Here is a 19,244-nt window from a genome sequence, read left to right on the forward strand (position 1 = left end):
GTCAGACACCTCTCTCCCCTCATGGATGCCTTTGAGAAGAGCACCAGTTTTTGACAGCCTAGAGAAACACACAAGTCAGATTCTCAACAGACCAGCAACACAAGTCAAGATAACCCCCAGCACAACCCCCTCCTTTTTCATGCAAATACACAAAAAAGATATATTAATACCAGAGTCACATTCATTCTTTGGTGGACTGTCCCAGAAGAGCTTCTTGGACAAGACAGTCTGCCATCTCCATCTAGTGTCTCAGAGTCTTGGCAGAATCCTGCGGCCATCCCTAGGGACATGAGCATCTCCACACCATCTTTTGGTGTGACTGCAACCTCAGCAGGAACACAAGCAGTAATGTTAATTTCAGTGCCACTGTAGTTCATAAAATAGGTGCTGTTGAATCCCATGTCACTGCATAATAGGTAACATGCCCCAAATTTAGCTTTGGAGTACATTACTTCAAAGCAAATTTGTTAAGCTTTGGTATTTTTTTAAATTACTGTGTCAATTTTTTGTTTGATTTTGTGAAAGTTTGTTGTTTTGAAAAACTTTTCAAAAAAGGAACTGGAATCAAGGATGAAGCACAGCCATAGCCTAGAATTGATTCAGACCTGTACCAGGAGTGACTGACAGTCAGTGGATATCACAACTGCTAAGTGGCCTCTACAGGGCTGGTCTCTGCCCATTCCTGAAGGAACAGGTGCCCACAGGAGCAAAACCAGCAGCACGGCTGTGTGAATCACTCACTAGCTGAGGGCAGACCAGTCAGGCTCAACCACAACAGCTGCCAGAGCCAAACAATCCTCTGAACAGCATTTATTCTGAAAGGAGCCCTATACGTGCCACAGCTGATAAAACTCTACTCATGGCTTTTAAGTCAAACAGATACTTCTAGTAAGTTTTCAATTTACAAATAATTTTTAAAAACCCCTACACTTCTCACCATAAAACTATAACACAGATCATACATTGTTTCTAACATTTAGTCCCCAAAATCTAGGCTTGCATTATCAAGATGACAGTGCTTGGGTTCCAAGGAAGATGATTCTAAGGAGAAATGGCCAGATGAGACAAACCAAGTCCCAAAATTTTCACACCCTCCACCTTTTAAAGATCTGACCCAGAAAACAAGAACTTTCAAGCAATCTTGTGAATCAGCACAACAGCACCTGACCTTGGCTTCAGAACCTGAGACTCCCTGTGGCACTCCAAGCCTCTAGTGCTGGCCACATTGCCCTCACACACCTCAGCAGGGCAGAGCACAGGCAGCGACCCACCAGCTCCATCCAGGCAGAAGCTCTCAGCTCTTACAGCCCCTGCTTCTCAGAAAAAAAAAAGTCCTTTTGCACAGACTTTTTTGCCTGCTTTGTTTAACGACATAATACCTGAACTCCAAACCATTCCAAACATCTCAAAAAAAATACATACCAGGTGAAATAACCACATTTTTTTCAGCCCCACTCTCTTCTCCCTGTCAACTCCATCATCTCATTCAGAGAAAAGGCAGTGGTCAAAATGTTCAAAACAGACCACATAAACCACTTCAATTTGGTTACCATCTCTATTTTGAAAAAAAAAAGACACACCACACCATTAATTTTCATGTGTTTAATGTAGTGGCACTCAAATTAACTTTACAGTACTTTTATCTCCACTAGATACTGTGTTTCAAAAGTATAATGGGAAGAAAACAAACATAAAAAACCACTTTGATGGTAGTTTTAAAAACTAAATCATTTGAAGTTACATATGCATCAATTACTTTCAAAAAATTGTTCAGGCTTTTATTTCTCACCCGTATCTAACAAAAACTGATTTTGTTGGGTATTTTCATAAGATTTAAAGATGGCACTTAAGAAACTCTGAAGTCAGGGGTGGCATAAGGTTATACCAGGACTTCCGCTGGAGCCTGCCATGAAGCAAACACTATAAATAGGGAAAGAATGTGCAAGAGCTCCGAATAAGTGAGAAGCACAACATGTTTTGCAAGCTTGTGTTCTGAGGGCCATGAAAGTGAAGACTCTTATCTGAGGAAAGCCTGCCCGAATTTCCCCAGCTAAGGCCTATTCAAAGCAAATCATCATAGAAAACCACAGGGACAGCCATACACTGCTTTCTGCAGATTTGACCTTGGATCAACAAAAACAACCAGAAGGTGACTTAGAGAAGCCATAGAAATAATGGAAAGCTTTTGTTGTTTTTTCCCATGACAAGTAATTAAGAGAAATAATACGAAATCAAGTCAAAATAGACTAGGCAGAAGTTTTTTTAAGGTGGATCAGCTATAAAAATAGCAACACTACTGGTTTTCTTATCGGTTTCATACTTACACTTTAAAGAGATCAGGAAAACAAGTACACTTTGTACTAAGTTTGGAGCATTCTTAAAGCGGGCAAACTAGCCTAGAAGCAGCCAGTACCCTTATTTTCACCTTAAAGTTTAGCCTGAAAGATTGTACAGTCACCTAAATTACTTGAGTTTTTGGGCCAAAATGTGTTTCCTACAATTGATAGTGTTCATTTTAGCTTTCATTCCCTTTAATTCAGAGTTCAGGAAGGGACCTAAGTGCATTGCTCATTCTACTATTTCCTTTTTTTTTTTTTTTAATTAAGAAAATATTCCCTTGACTAAGAAAGGCATTAATATTTTACCTGTGCATCCCACTTTTAGAGTTGCCTCCCACCAAAGGACATTCACAAATACTCTCAAGTTTAATACTTAATCTTTGCGAGAGAAAGCAATTCCTAACTTCAAGTTAATGATTTGATCACTTGGATGCCCATATGATATGAATTGGGCAGATTGATTCATGCACAGGACTAAAGGATTATGTTAAAAAAATAAATGCAGAAATCTACAGAAAAGTACAACTTTTGCTTGAATCATATATTAATTAAACAGCAGAAACAAAAATCTCTACTTACACAGAAAAAGGTGAAAAAAACAAACACACTCAATCCAGCACTTTTTTTACTGTAAGAATATTGCACATTCCGATAATGTTGCACAAATTACTGGCTTTTAATAAAGACCATATATGAGGTATTAGTCTATTAATAAATAAAGAAGAACATGGAAAAGGAAAAGCACTTAATATAGCGCAACAATCCATTCCAAGGATTAGGCAATGAAAACAAGCGATAATACACTTGAGGGGAAGGCTAAAGTTCCTTAACAAATAGGCAGCTTTCAATATCCATCTGAGAAGCAAAGGGTTAAACCTCTAACTCAAAGCCTATTTAGAACACTGCTACCTAAAATGCTTATTTTGCTCATGCAATCAACCTGAAAGGTAAATTCTTACTTCCCAGTTCTAAAGGGACAGCCAATACTGAACCTGTATGACTAGTTAAACAGAAGTTACTAGTTAAACTACGATACAACAGAACTTTTTCATTGACATTAGCTAAAGTATTTGAGGGCTTTGATGTGCAGCATTTTCTGGTGGTTTTTTCTTCCTTTTTAGTTTTAAGTAGTTTACACTGCTTGTGGGTTTCCATGGTGCTAAAATCAATACCCATTAGTAGTACTGTCCTTATTAGCTGTTTCCAGCTCCACAAGGCATTGGATGAATACAAGGATTCTAATTTTCAGTTTTACTCTGTGGTTAGGCTAAGAATTTACCTCTCAAATCACAACACTGAAAAATTCCTGCTGACAGGTAATAAATCTGCCAATCTAAACACTGTAGCTTTTACTAAGGCCCTTCCAGGAACACCACAAATCTGTAGGCAAGCTTATCTTATTGAACTTCCTAAGATCTCAGAGGGATATTTTAGTTCAATAAAGTGAGTCATAAAAAGTACATTGCACATGTTGTAATATAGTAATGATCAAACAAGACTGTTTTGGGTGTGCCCTTCCAAACCTTGTCAGAGAGATATTTATACTGTGGAAGGAGGGGGTGAAAAAACCAAAACAAAAACTTTGTGTGCACACAAATTTACATACATGAATATCCCCCTAAATAAGTCAAGGGTTATTCAAATCCTAAGATCGTTTCAGGCCAATTCAGAAATGAAACTGATTCCTACATCACTCACAGTCTTCATTCCCTTGCTATTTTTCAACTTCAAAAACTAAGGGTATTACTAACACTTCTGCAATGCTAGAGAGAGTAACAAAGACCCAGGGAAGTTATATTTCTGCTGCTATTTTGTGTAAATTATGTAACTTGCACAATAAATCTGTATCAGGTAAAAACTGCAAGCGCAACCTTGGAAAGAAATTATTAAAAAAAAGCAGCACATCAAAATTAAAGTATCTCCTCTGCTTCAATCCACACACCAGTAATTAAATCAGTCCTGAACTGACTTATAAGAAAAAAATTATATTACATTTCTGAAATGAACAATATATATCTTGTGTTCAAATTTAGGGAAAGTGTTTACTCAACTGAAATATATATAATTTTTTCTGTCACATGAGATTATTTCTCTCCCATTCTAAGTAGTTATTGACACATTTACTTCCCAACGGCATGTTGTTTCTAGTCTGAAGATTAATTTTATCTACAACTTCTTTATAGTAGTTTAAGTGTTTTTTAGAAAATACAGTTTAGAGAATTTCTTCCATGTTAGCACAAAACCAAGAAAGATTATGAAGATGTTGAGTAAAGACGAAGAGCTTAGAAGAAAGGAAACATTATTGTCCAGAACAGTCAGTGTAGGTGGTAACCATGTTTCCTCGTCTCTGAGTGACAGTCCTGCAGTGCTTGCTGGATCCATGGAACCTGGCATCAGTTCGCACCGCGTGTCTGTGTGCATTTTCAAAGTCACTGAATGAAAACATCTTTTCCATATTTTCAAACACATCATCAAACAGTCCACCTCCAAAAGAAAACTCTTGGAAAGAACGTCTTTGCCGGTTATGAGCCTCCCGATGACTTCGGAAGTGATTTTCAAAGTGCTTTTTTGACCGCGAGTTTTGACTAAATAGGTCAAAGTCTTTGAAGAGATCATCAAAGTTGAAATTAAATGACTGATGGAACGGACTTCCATTACTTCCTCTTCCTCCATGACGGCCAAGCTGATCATACTCTCTTCGTTTATTCTCATCTGACAATGTTTCATATGCTATTTATGGGTAAAAAAAAAAAAAGTTACAGTTCATTTCCATTTAACAAAACAGAAAAAAAGAAAGCCATACACAAATACAAAGAATAGCAGCTTTCTCTACCACTCTTCCTGAACCAAAGAAATTTCAAACAAGACTCTCATTCAATGTCAAGCCCAATCAAGAGCTCTAAATTTATTTACCTTTCTGCCCACTCTTCCTGAACCAAATAAATTTCAAACAAGACTTTCAATGTCAAGCCCAATCAAGAGCTCTAAATTTATCTACCTTTCTGCAAACCAAAATAAACTACATAGTTACTTAGAATAACAAAAACAGCTGTATTATGAGGACAGGTTACACATAATACAACACAGTTTAATTACCAATATATATTAGTGTTTAGATTTGAAACAAAATAACAATGAAAGGTGGTGATCAGAAATCCTGAAGGAGGACAGATGAGTTAGGACCTCTACCTAACAAGAAAAAGGATCTGCTGCACTCCTATCACAGAAACACAGACAACGTCTGCAAAGCTACTTGCCACCCAGCAAATTCTAGCCACACCAAATTAGGACCTCTACCTAACAAGACAAAGGATCTGCTGCATTCCCTATCACAGAAACACAGGCAACATCTGCAAAGCTACTTGCCACCCAGCAAATTCTAGCCACACCAATTACAAGCAACAACAAACACTGAGGAGATAAGGAAAATTTCACCATGTGCCAATTACCAATTTTTTTTGCAAGTTCAGCAATAAATCTAGATTTTGTGACTGGATATACTCAAAACAAAATTAGATTTTCCTCCAATCTTTGGTTTAGAACTACAGCTACTGGTATTCCCAGGCAGAAACTCTGCTAGAAAATGCACCCATTCTGATAACTAAATATTTTAAAAAATCATTTTCTTACCTGTCAAAGATTTGCAATTATTCTATATAATTCAACATTTAAGAGTTCCTACTTCTCCTGTAGTAGGTGCTAACAACAGTAGTATCTAATGAGGCTTGTCACTCTTTCATTATATTACTCATTACTTTTCTTTCAAAAGAACTCTTCTGCAGACAAGGTAAATGCCAGAAATCCCATTTAGCTTAGTTAAGAGAACTACACAAATAGATGGATGTTATACATGGGTCTACAGGGAATAGAAGCAGGTATACCTTATTTTTCAGCAAGTCTTTCTGTTCTTGATTATGCACTTGCACAATTTTACCAGACAATACTTATAAGTGTTATATTTGTAGGATCAGAGGTAGTTCAAGTTAGACGTGACCTCAGTCTCTACTCTAACCTCCTGCTCAAAGCAGGGTCAGTCACGAGATCAGACTAAGTTTGCCATCACTTTACCCAGTCATTCCTGAAAAGTGTCCAAATTGGAGACTGTACAACCTCTCTAGGTAATCTGCTCTAACACTGGCCTGTAGACCAGAATTGTTAAGACTGGAAAAGAACTCCGAGATCCTCAAATCCAACCATTATCCTCAAGGTGAAAAAGTTTTTCCCTATAACCACTTGAACCTCTTGCTCCTGTTGTCTACTGCATTTCCACCATGACCCACTGAAGCACCTGCTGCATGTTTTCTAATAATCTCCCCATGGTAACTGCAAGGTTGCTGTTAGGCCCTCCTGAAGCCCTGGTAGTAATCCTGAGCCAGATCTTATGAAAAAGATGAAAAAGTAAAAATTAACCTCCTAGGCCTAAAGCTGTTCTACTACTAAGTATTTTTTGTGAGAATACGCCAAAAGCCTACTAAGCAGAAATGCATAAACTGTGTAAAAGGCCTTCCTATTGCAAGAACACAGAAACAACTCAGATTTTGATGCAGTACTTAAGTGGGATTCAGAAAAAAAAACCCTTTATGCCTCTTATTCAGTTAAAACAAAATGCACATAGTTTATAGATGTAAGACACATATCAAATTATGACCAAACACAGTGTATATTACCTTCAGCAATTTCTCTAAATTTTGCTTCTGCTCCAGGACTCTTATTTTTGTCTGGGTGGTATTTCATAGCCAGCTTGTGAAATGCCTTCTTAATCTGGCGGTCAGATGCATTTTTTGGAACTCCTAAGATATCATAATAGCTCTCTGTAGCCAGTATTAATTCTGTTATCATTAAAATGCAGAGAGCAAATGTGAAGACAGATTGTGTAGTAGCCATTTCTCCAGTTCCTAAAAACAAAAGGAAATATACACGAAGAACAAGTTATTTTACATTCCACAACAACTTAGTTACAGCTGTAGGCTGGCAGAGGAAGACCAGCATGGTACAGGAGTCAATGGCAGACTTGTAAGCACACTGTTTACACCTGTCAAACTCTATCACGCTGTTTTCATATGCACAGAATACCTAAGTGAAAATACTGCAAAGTGACATTTCATATGCTAACCACTTTAGTGTCCGTCTTTGTTTTACACTTAACGGATCATTGTCATACAAAGTTGCAAAAGTAAATACACAGCCCATTCCATTGCATCTAACATTTCACACTGCCATACCTGAACTAGCTTTCCATTAATCTTGAGTTCTAGGACTACAAACAGAGTACCCCTAAATTAAGCAGAGGCTGCAAAACCTGACCCTACTGGAAGACCGAGTCACCAATTAGCTGGTGCAACAACAGGAGCATGAAAATACAACTGGCCTAGAGGTGACCGTGAGGTGCAGGAAGACAAGGCTGACACTCATGCTCCGGTTCAGTTTGTTTCACCCCCCTAAGGTGAACATGATAAAGAGCAGATCATTCATTTCCAGAGTTCAGCCAAGTAAAGCACACTTTCCTCTATTTAACAACAGGCTGACTTAGCTCATCTGCATATCAGATTGCTTTATAAAGGACAACACCTACCATATCTTTGATATTAAAAAATTCATCTGATAAATATCACTGCATAAAAAGGTTTACATATGAAACCCTCAGTGTTAGAACTAAAGGCAAAAAAAAGTCTTTTATACATGACAAATAGCTTCAACAATAATTAAAAGCTGTAATTTTTTTCAGCAACTCATCTGTCAAAAATATATTTTGAAACAAATATATGAGAACTTAGGGGGAAATTGTGGCATATATCAATGGCTTAAGCAGTTCCACATAGCCACATGAGATCTCATGATTTTCATAAAGGACAGAGTGAGCTGTTCCTACTAGAAGGTGAGAACAGATAACATGCCTTTGCATATTATATTTAAAACAGAGTGCAGAAAGGCAAATGCTCAAAGACAGAATGCTGGCTGACACTTGACCAGAAGGAGTACAACAAGACCCTGTACAACATTCCAGATGTAAAATGTCCCCCCACCAGATTACACTGATTTAAATGTAATGTAAGAACAACTCAGAGACGGTTGGTGCTACTTTCCTCAAAGGTGAATAAACAAACTTACAGTCTGAGCACCATTAAAGTCAGAACACTTTTGCTAGCCAGCAGTTTTTGCCAGCCAGAATTCAAAACCTTTGAATATCTGATACATATGAAAATTAAACATTTATGTGCAAGTGAATTTCCTCTAAACAAAATTAAAAAGAACCAAAACTGGAAAAAAGAATACCATTTCTAATAGGCAAGTCAGAGGGCTAAAATGAATGCTGTGAGACAAGACCAAAAGGCCTGCAAGATTAATCTACCCATGCCCTCTTAAGCATTTATTTGGCCAGCAGCCTGGATGATATCAAGTGTTAAGGGGAAGCAGTTGAAACAAATTGTATTTTGATCAGTGTACTTAGATACCAAATGGATAGTTCTTTCCAGTATTCTCCATGCACAATATCAGACATATTTTTAGTACCAAGTTCTCCTACATATCTTCTCTCACCACTTAACTAACCTGATATTTTACTGCTTGGGCACTAAGAACTACACACATGTACCTTCTTCCATGCTTTTAGGGCTTTCTTCCTGTTTGTGCTTTATAGATGCAGACTTATGTGTTCATCTCACACATATGATTGTTTTAACTTACTTCATTAACCCACACATGCATCATGCTTGCAAAATCACCTGCTGCACTCTCTTAAGGTCAACCATCCTGCTTCTACTCCTGAACACTGAGAAGAGCTAAAAGGAACAGTTCATGTCCTCCATTAAGAGCAAAACTCTCTTTCATAAGTCATGAGAGCCAGAGATCATCAAGTTAGTCCTTCAGGTCTTCTGCTCTGGCTCATCATCTCAACTTGTACTATTTTTGATAACAAAGTACACCTGAATTTTTCTTTTTCTACAGTTCTTTACCTTAGGAGTTCTGTGCTATATTTGATTTCTAAAGCATAGTAAAAAAACGGGACTTAAGTTTCACAATTTTTTAAACTAGCAAACACAGATTTAATGCTGCCCTTGAACAAATCAAAATCAAATTTAAGATGTAAATAAAAACCAAATACAAATAAAACTCCAGTATAAGCAGCATTTTAAACTTCACAGGGTTATCAGAGAGAGCAAGTCTTATATTTAGATACTGTCATTTATTGGATTTACTTTTTAGAAAACACCTGTTTTATATGCTATCAGTATCTTAGCGTTGCTACTGCCAACTACTTCAGCCTTGCCATTCCAAGCTATTTTTACAACCCTTTTCAAAAGAAAGTCTCTTAAATACTTTTTTTTGCTTGTCTCTTCACCCTCTGTTTGTCAATCAAAAAGGGATATATAAGTTGCACTTTCCAGATCATACACTGCAGCTACTTAAACCATTCCAGAATTCAATAAACTCTGTACGCATTAAGCTCATGCATTAATGAGCTCTTCTAATAATTATCTATATACTTAATTTAGGTACATATGTCAATGAAGTAAGAGACCTTACGCCACATAATAACTATTTAATTCTCTTGGGTGAGCAGGTACAGATCTCAACTACTGCTCACCTTTGTATAAGAAGTGCACTATCTAATGTTTATCCAAAGTACTGCAGAGGCAATAACAATCAGTTCTTCATTAGTTTATCAACATTTACCAACACCCGCACAATGAAGCAATGTTTGAGGATGATGTACCTAGAATAAAACCTGTCAGATTTAGAAAAGAAGCTAATCCTTGCAACACAAATGCCCTATTCCATCGTTCTTTGAAAGTAATTAACCAAAATCTTGGATAAATGCTTACATTCAAAGTCTCACATACTCAGAGAACACAGTGCATCACTAGTGCTCTGCTACTGCTTTCATTACAGAATTGCTATACAACAACCTGTGGAATGCTCACGTCCTGTAATTATTTCTGCAAGCAATTTACTAATAGTAATAAAGTCTCCAAGGTCTTCTCGGTTCTCCTACCACGACTAATCTGATGAGTAAGCAAGTGTTCCAGTCCTCAAGCAGCTACAGGCAAGTCTGCCAAACGGAGGGGCTTGTACTTGTCTTGGCCTCTCCTACACTGACTCAAAAGCAAATACAGAAGAAGGTTCTTGAATCTTGCCCTGGAGCACAGGGAAACGAAGGAATCAACCTGGCATCACCCTACTACCAGACCCCTCAAGACCTCTCTGGAGCCGGACCGCACCACCGGGCGGGGCCAGGCCAGAGCTGGGCAGCCGCTAACAGCCACTGCTGTCCCCCCTCCAATGCAGCCAGGCTGGGAAACACCACCGCAGCGCGGCCCGGAGAGGCCCAAATTCCAAATTAATGCTCCGCACCGAGCCCCAGTGTCCCCTCTCTCCGCTCCCCCGCCTAGGTTCCCACGCTGCCCCAAGCTTCCCAGCGCCCCCCTCCCGACCCCTTCGCGCTCGCCTTCACTCCACCCACTTCAGCAACCTTCCAGTTTCTCGGAGCCCTCACCCGGCGGCCGCGGCCCTTGTCCGCCGCCTGCCTGACTTCCCCGGCCCGCGGTGCCGCCATGCCGCGGTACTGCGCCGCCACCCGCTGCAAGAACCGCGGCGGCCAGAGCGCCAAGGACCAACGCAAGCTCAGCTTCTACCCGTGAGTGGCCGCGGAGCGGGGCAGGGTCTGGGTGAGCGCTGGCCGGGGGTGGTAGTGGCCGAAAGACAGTGCCGCGGGTGGAGCACGCTGGCGGTCGCCTTGGAGCCCCGGCTGCTCCCGGGAGCCTGGGGGGAAACGACGCTGACCCCCCGAGGGAAGGGAAGGTGTAGGGAATAAAGAGCGGACAGCTGTAGCACACAGACAGACGGAACTTGGGGAGGGAGCGGTGACACGGCAGCGCTCTGGAATAGGTGCAGAGGGCCCGTGAAGTGAAGAGCAAGGAGATTGGACTAAAAAATAACAGTTGCACTTCTGACTCTGTTTGGCTGCTGCCTCTATGGAAGCGATAGGACAGGCAGTAGGGGAGGCTTTGGCTTGATGGTGAAATGTCTTGTGTATGGCGGTTTACATGCCAGGTGAAGGGCCCGGAAGAGTAAGCAAGTAAACATAAAATGATTACTTAAAATAATCTTTGCCGCTAGAATTATTACCTTACCTGCACTGTGAACAGAGGCATTGCTGGCTGTTTGGAAGCAGCTGAGTTGGCTGGAACTTGGCTACCTCGGTTGCCAAAAACCAGCTTGTGGTGGCTGCGTTGTGCCGTGCAGACTCTGCACGGAGCATCGCCGTCCCAGGCCTGCAGGGACCTCTGCCCTGTTGTGGTTATGTGGCTGTCGCTCCCCAGGATGCTGAGTTGTAAACAGTACTTCACAGTCCTGAGAGAGGCATAGTGCTGGTAGCTAAATATAATAATATGAATAAATATGAATAGTACAAAACTGTTTGTCAACAGAAGCAACTTAATTAAAAATTGAAAAATAAATTTCACAATTAGCCTCAAAATCTGGTTATGGTAAAATTTATACCTCCAACTAGGTTTTGTTTCAGTTTCTGATTAGTCATAATTATTCCAAGAGCAGGAGGGCTGTGTAGGAAGACCTACAGGAAGACTTCTTTGAAAGAAATTTTATTTTAGGTTGAAGGAAAGCTTATTTCCCTGGCACATTTCTAATATGGAATGCATCATAAAACAACAAGGAAAATTATTTCTTTTTCCTTATGCCTTAGAGAGTGTGAGTGTCATATGGATAATCAAAAGAATTTTGAGCACTGAGACATGTCTATATTCAAATGTATGGCATCAGTATGGAGATGATTGCCAAATCTTAGCTGGTTTATCTAGCCCTTGAGTTGTGCTCCATTCTGAGTTTCATTCTCCTGTAGAAGGGGTGCTGAGAGTTGATGTATTGATTTCTCTTGCCTTATATTAGTGACTACTGCTGACATGAATTGCAAGTTTTATTCCCTTTCTTCTTACCACCACCAAAGAAGTCCTCTGCTGCGCTGTGTTCGGGGTCTGAGCCCCTTCCAAATCTTTTGGCACCTAGTCTCAACTGGCCTAACTGCCCTTGTTTTATTTCTTCACTTCTTTGACTTGTGTAGTGATGGCAGCTGCTAAATAAATTCTGTCCATTTCCTCTTTCCATTTCCCCTTTTTTTTGTGTCTTGTTTACGCTACATTCTGTTGATTGGTGAGGAATTATTGAAGCATGAGCAGGTTTTAGCAAAGTTGCCTTTAAGCTAAAATAATAACTTTCACTGTCAGACCCTTATCTTGCTACAGATTGTTATGTTTTCTATCTGAAGCTCGTTGAGTGTGGGTAGAGCAGTGGGTGTTGTGTTGTGAGGGTAACTGCAGTGGGAGCAAGTGTTCTCAAGACCTTCTTGGAGAGAGAGAGTTGTGACATGACCCTCAGTGAAAGGAAGCCATCGTCTTCCTGAGAGACTTTTTTGGGCCTCTACAGTAACAGCCAGGCTAAGCTGTGTTACCAAGGAGCACGCTCTGTCACACATGTAATGCTGCTACTGGGTGCACATGATGGAAGCAGACAGGATTTGAAAAGCCTGAAACCTCTAACTTGTCCTTCACCAGTTACTGTGTTCTTATTCCTTGCATTATTCCTCGCGTTATTCCTTGCATCCCTGCAGATACGCAGAGCTGGATGCATCAAATGCCTGCTCTGTTTCCTTGGTAATTTGAAGACTTACATAGCAGCAAATTCAAAAGGTTGGGGAAGGGGTAAGGACATGCACCTTTATGCTGTGTCTTTCTCTCAGAATCACCAGAGTTTGCAGTTTTGGAGCACAGGGCCTGTGTATGAGTCTGCTGCTATGTGTGGCTTTTGGAGGAAACCTGCAGCTTCAGGGATTTGAGGGTGCATCACAAAAGCTGAGATTTTTCCTTTGGAATTATTGTTGCTCATGATTCTCAGGGATATTGTTTTCTGAACAGTAGTCACTTAACAGTGCTCAGAATTCAACTTATGGTTTATGTATCATATGTGGTTATATGCTAAAGTAAAATTGCTATGCACCAGGGAAACATAGAAGTACATTTCAAATACCCTGATACCTGACTGAGAAGAGGTGAGAGACAAGAGTGGTCTGAATGTTCCTGTTACCATCACTTCTTGACTGTGCATGCATCATAATAAGCCTTTAATTTGCCTTTCATTTGTGTATTACCTGTCATTAAGTAAATTACATATCGTCATACACTTTCTTTTTCACTTAGTTCTCATTCTGATGTCTGACCATTTGCATGTATTTTTTAAGTCAATTTTTTTTTCTATGAGGGTGTATACTCATCATTTACTTTTTCAGGTAGGTTAGATAATTGAAAAGTTAATTCTAAATGATAAAATATGATGTGGGCTCCTAATGCTGTGAGAAAGTTTAATTGCTGAAACACAAAATATAGAAGTGCTTTGCATCTGCATGCATTTACTTTTTGAACAAAATTTAAAACCTGTATTGGAAATACTCACATTGCCAAATTATCTGACAATCCAAAGAGGGCATGTATTAGGAGGTACTCTGTTAAACAGAAAATACTAGTTGTGTCTAGAAAGAAAAATAAGCCCAGAAATACTATTAATAAAATGAGGACTAGTCTTAACTTTCTTTAAATTATGTCTCAGTATTTGATCTCCCTTCAGCAGAACTGATTTCTGAGCAAGTGTTAGGATCAAACCTTTCGAAACATCTTGGCCATGGATTCTGAAACCCTTGGCTAGTAGAAATCATAACTAGAAACAATCTGTCTCGTGGTTGGATTAACGTGTACATAACATCCAAATTAGCATTTAATAGCTAAAATTTTTGAAAAAAATGTTATTATAATCTTTTCTAAAGGAAGCCTACCTTCTAAGTAACAATGAGATATTCTTATTTAAAACAAAGATAGACAACAATAACAGGGGGTTTTGTATATTTTCTTGTTTGTCTTTTCAACTGCTTTAAAAAGATTCCCACTTCATGATAAAGAGAGACTTGAGAAATGGTTGCGGAATATGAAGCGAGATTCATGGACTCCAAGTAAGCACCAGCTCCTCTGCAGTGACCACTTTACCCCCGATTCCCTGGATGTGCGGTGGGGGATACGGTACTTGAAAAATACTGCTGTGCCAACTATTTTCTCTTCCTCAGATGATGAGGTAATCTATTTCTATCCTTTTTTTGTTTTGTGGTATGAAGCTAACCAACTATTGATGTAATACAGATTTTCTAATCTGTCAGATCATCATATTTTATTTAAAAAATAGAATTCCTGTCCATCAATACAATTTGTCAGCAGGACTGACAAAAAACAGGTATGCGATTCCATAATGTAAAGGAAGAACAACTTCCCCTAGTTTGATTGGAGGTTCAATATCTTTTCTTAACTGGAGATTACAGAAGCATTTACTATAGAAAATGTTAAATTTCTTATGAGAATAATTACTGCATCATGTGTAAAACAGTCCAAATTCCCTAGAGTTTGGAAAAAACCCACAGTAAAACAAATAAAAAACCCCAAAACACAGTAAGAAAAAAAAAAAGAAAACTAAAAACCCAAACACTATTATTGCTTTTAGAGCTTTTAAAATAGTATTTTAACATGTAGGACCTGAAGCAAAGTTGTGAAAGATACTTACATGAATTCTTGGGCCTCTGATGTAATTTTTAAACCGTGCTCATCTAAGTTAGTCCTTTTGCAATACCATGCTATGAAATGATATCTGCGTAATTTTTTAATGCTCAGTGATTTTCTTGTTACAAGGTGGTGATTTTCTTTTTTTTTTTTTTCCTCCTCCAGGAAAAAGATTCTTCTCAGAACAGTTCGCAGCAGGTACAGAAAAAAGACCAAGAAGAAACAAATGTTGTGTCAGAGAAAGTATCTGTACCACTTGAACTTTGTACACCAAAGAATTCTGTAATTGCACGAAATGTAGAGGAAAAAGCAGAAGTGGTTTACTCAACTGCACTGAGTGAACCTTTGCAAATTCAAAACCTGCAGTTTCCATATGAAGGTGGCTTCCAGGCAGACAGTGCCGTTCTTGCTAGTTCATCTAAGCAGTACGTGCATCAGCCTAATCCTATTCTAATGACAGCAGCAGTCCAGAGCGTGGAGGCTACCAGTGTTCATACTTCTGTAGAGGATTCAGGAGGTTGTACAGCTACAGTCCTGCAATTTACAGACCCTGAGTACTTGAATTCATCTCTGAAACTGAACAGTGCTTTAGGGTCGGTTACTGACTATGCAGTTGAAAATTCTGTCCCTCACGTGGTCTGTTCTGGTGAAGCGCAGACAAGTGAAGATGCGGTTTTACTGAGTACACTCACACAAACTATTGAACAGTTCAGTGGAAGTGAAGAGTCTGTAATTGCTATTATAATGCCAGCTGAGAGTCCAGAAGAGCCTGAAAGAGTAAATACTTCTTTCCTGCCTGTTAAGGAAGAGTTTCTTGACATAGAGGAGACAGAAGTGATTGAACATGACGGAAATGAAATACTGCAGACTGAGCATTCATACTGCAGACAAGACATAGACAGAGATCACCTTTGGAAAAAAATTTCAAAACTCCACTCTAAGGTAACTTTACTTGAAATGCAAGAGGTAAAAACTTTGGGAAGACTCAGGTCCTTGGAAGCTCTTATTAGACAATTGAAGCAAGAAAACCTGCTTTCTGAAGAAAAGCTCAAGTTGGTAGAAAACTACTTTACAACACTTGAAGTGACTATGATACAGTAAAGGCTTTCAGTTGATGGTTCTCGAATATCTTTTTAACCTCTTTGACTGTACTTTTGGACAAATTAACTTTTTTCCAGTTGTGGTGTTTTAAACATCTAATGAAAATCATGTGAATAGCATTCTTTAAAATGTAACATCAAACAAAGCTAAGTGGTAGAATGTTGTCTATAAAACATGACAGGCAGGTAAAATTTAAAAAAAAAAAACCTGAATTGGGCGAATTTTCTTAAATATGTGAATCAAGACAGTAAAAGATAATTTAACCCTTTCTTAGCTGCAGGCTTCTCTGAAACATGCAATGCCTGCGCTGGGGACAGCAGTAGAATGGACAGAATAAGCATATAGGATGAAGCATATATGATAGCATATATACCTACATATATGCATTGTCCAGTGAGGTCAAAATTGCTCTTCAGTTTCCTGCTCACCTAACATTTGTTCTGATAGTTTTTTGTACACTTTGATCTTATTAAAATTGTTTCTGCATAAAGGGTGTTTATTTTGTTTCTAGAAACAAAAATTCTCATAAGAATATGGTTCCAGTGGACAGGCGCACATCTCATTTTTAATTTTTTTTGTTATGATTCAGCTCAAGTGGAAAGCAATCTTAATCACAGATGTATTTGCTAGTTAGTAAAAGGGCAAGCTCTATTTAGTGAATGCTGTCTGCATTGATTCTGTTACAGCATACAGCTTGGCAATGCATATACCCTTAATAATACACCGAAGGAAACTGTTCTGCAGAGCAGGTTGCTAGTGAAAGTACCAGAATTTTACTTTGCAAGAAACAGAATTACAAAACGAGAAATTTACTCCCTTTTCCTGATTTTATTAACTATTTCTAATGCATGGGTTATCACTATAGTAAACACATACTATAATTCATTTCAAGGAAAATTAATTTGCTTAAATACTTTCTCCTTATTCTGTCAGAGTGCCTTGCTGTATGCTCCAGTACAGTGAAAAAGTCCTAGATCTTCTGATTCCTGACTTGACATCATGGCTGTGCTAGGTGATCCTTGTCACACCCCTTCCGGCTGAACTTTTCTAGTGTATTATATTCCACAACCATTAGATTGCTTGAGAATGTGTTTTTCATTATTCGAAATGGTTCATCCCCACCACCACAAGTTCAGTCTAGGATTGAAGCAGATGGGTTCCTTTTCAATGTTATTTAGAAAAGTCTTGTACATGCTTTCTAAGCTGTTCTTTTAATCTTTTCATAAGGAATTGAGAATCAGTTTACACTGGCTACAAAGCCAGCCTCCAACTAGAAAATAAGTTCCAATTTCAAAATGTTTGAGACTTGAAACATCCTAAAGGGCAGAAGTTGGGTTGCTCAAGCACAGTGCTGTAGGAGGTTAGTCTGCATTAGTAATCACTGGATTAGGCTTGCTTTGTCCTGCAACTTGTTAACTTCTTTCAGACTTGAAGCACAGGCTGTGCTTGGTAAAATTGCTAAAGGACAAAGGTCACTTACAATATGGTGAGTTATTTACCATGTCTCTGACTCACTCATTTTGCCCTCCCTGGAACAAGAGAACATTCCTGTTCTGCCTTGTCTGTTATGAAATCACAAGGGCTGTTATGTATACTGTAGAAACATTGCTGCCATATCTGATCCTGTCTTGGGAGCATTGTCCAGGTGGCCTCTCTGAACTGCACATTTTGTAATGTTTTACAAAGTAAGAGATCTTTAAAAGTTATTACAAAATGCTATATGAAATTGCTAAATGATTTGGCAATTTTAGAAGTCGCATGAATGTACTACAAATCCTTTGCTGATGCTGTATATTTTAAGACTGACAACCCATTTCAAAAGTTTACAGTAGTCCTTGAATGGCAGTGAGAACTCAGACATGGCAAAAGAATAGCAACACCATAAGCTTTTGTCTTAGCAAAGTTCTATTCCCTCCAAAATTTGTGAGGTTTAACATGGGATTTGCATTGCTGATACATTTTTGCTTTTACTAAGACTTACAGTATTAAAATTAAGAATATTGTTTGTGGCATAGATTTCTTTAAACATGGGGAAAACCCAAAATGCTCAATTTCTCTTTCTTTTATGGAATTTCTTGGGTTGACTTTGGCTGGATGCCAGGTGCCTACCAAGCTGTTCTATCTCTCTCCTTCCAGCTGGACAAGGGAGAGAAAACAAGATGGAAAGCAACTCATAGGTTGAGATAAGGTAGTTTACTAAAGCAAAAGCAAAAATTTCCACATACACAAGCAAAGAAAGAGAAAAAGAAGGGTTAATTCACTATTTCACTGGCAGTGACATTCAGCCGCTTCCCAGGAAGCTGCGCTTCAGCACGCATAGGGATTGCTCCAAAAGGCAAATACTGTAAATAACCAATTCCCCCCTTCCTCTTCCTTGCCTTAGCTTTTATATGTGAGCTGACACCATATGGCATGGAATATCCCTTTGGACTACTTGGGTCAGCTGTCCTGGGATCCTGCCCACCCCTGGCCAGGAAGCTGGGGAGACTGTGCTGATGCTGTGCCAGCTCTGCTCAGCTGCAGCCAAAACACTGGTGTGTTACCAGTGCCTTTCTAGCTACCAGTGCACAGCACAGCACTGTGAGGGCTGCTCTGGAGAAATGAACTTTGTCTCAGTCCTAGATTATAGCAGAAAAACTCAGTTACTTGACAGGCCTCTCGCCAGGTTTACAAATTTTCCTTCCGAATGTGTTTAGGACCAATGGGCCCAGGGTGGATATATTAATTTAAAAATATTCAGCATTACAGTTGGCTGTTGCTGCTGACAGGAAGGTATGTCTGGGTCCTTTGCTTCAGTTATACACTAACCCTGAATTACTGGGATAATTATTGCAAGTGAGGAGAAATAGCATATTGAGAATCAACAAACTCTCTGAATTAGATGCTACATGTGCAGTGCCATTTCAGTGTCCCCCAGTCATTAAGCCTGGCACACACACAATTTTATTTCAGTAAGATTTATGGGCACTTGTGCTATATATTACTCCTTAAAATCCAGTGGAAACTGCTTCTGTACAGTTGGAGCCCTGCATCTGAGTAGTGCACTGAATCTTCATCATTCCTTTTGTAATGTATTGGGCTTATCTTGATCCAAGTCAAATGTGCATGTTTATCTTTCCAATAAATTTTGATTTACATAAATTTTTAAAAAAATCTTTCCACTTCCACTGAAGTAACTATTTCTTCAATTAGTTAC

The 19,244-nt window shown here is 39.0% G+C and overlaps 2 protein-coding genes across 4 annotated transcripts; one reads left to right on the top strand and one right to left on the bottom strand.

Moving 5' to 3' along the window:
* Window positions 1-1,587: 1,587 nt before the first annotated feature.
* Window positions 1,588-10,866, bottom strand: DNAJB9 (DnaJ heat shock protein family (Hsp40) member B9). Of its 2 annotated transcripts, none has more exons than XM_039726748.1 (3): window positions 10,834-10,866; window positions 7,007-7,234; window positions 1,588-5,069 (listed from the first exon to the last, which is right to left on the bottom strand). In XM_039726748.1, the coding sequence occupies exons 2-3, from the start codon at window positions 7,221-7,223 to the stop codon at window positions 4,639-4,641; spliced, it is 648 nt and encodes a 215-aa protein (XP_039582682.1). In that variant the 5' UTR covers window positions 7,224-7,234; window positions 10,834-10,866; the 3' UTR covers window positions 1,588-4,638. The 2 variants fall into 2 exon arrangements, with proteins under 2 accessions (XP_039582682.1, XP_039582683.1); XM_039726749.1 differs by lacking the exon at window positions 10,834-10,866 and adding an exon at window positions 9,925-10,048.
* On the top strand, window positions 10,866-18,051 carry THAP5 (THAP domain containing 5). 2 transcript variants are annotated; one of them, XM_039726745.1, is made up of 3 exons: window positions 10,866-10,974; window positions 14,282-14,471; window positions 15,113-18,051. In XM_039726745.1, the coding sequence occupies exons 1-3, from the start codon at window positions 10,892-10,894 to the stop codon at window positions 16,046-16,048; spliced, it is 1,209 nt and encodes a 402-aa protein (XP_039582679.1). In that variant the 5' UTR covers window positions 10,866-10,891; the 3' UTR covers window positions 16,049-18,051. The 2 variants fall into 2 exon arrangements, with proteins under 2 accessions (XP_039582679.1, XP_039582680.1); XM_039726746.1 differs by having other exon boundaries at window positions 10,874-11,005.
* The last annotated feature ends 1,193 nt before the right edge of the window (window positions 18,052-19,244 follow it).

Source organism: Passer montanus, unplaced genomic scaffold (genome assembly GCF_014805655.1).
Source record: "Passer montanus isolate IOZ18808 unplaced genomic scaffold, ASM1480565v1 scaffold6, whole genome shotgun sequence".
NCBI classification, from domain to species: Eukaryota; Metazoa; Chordata; class Aves; order Passeriformes; family Passeridae; genus Passer; species Passer montanus.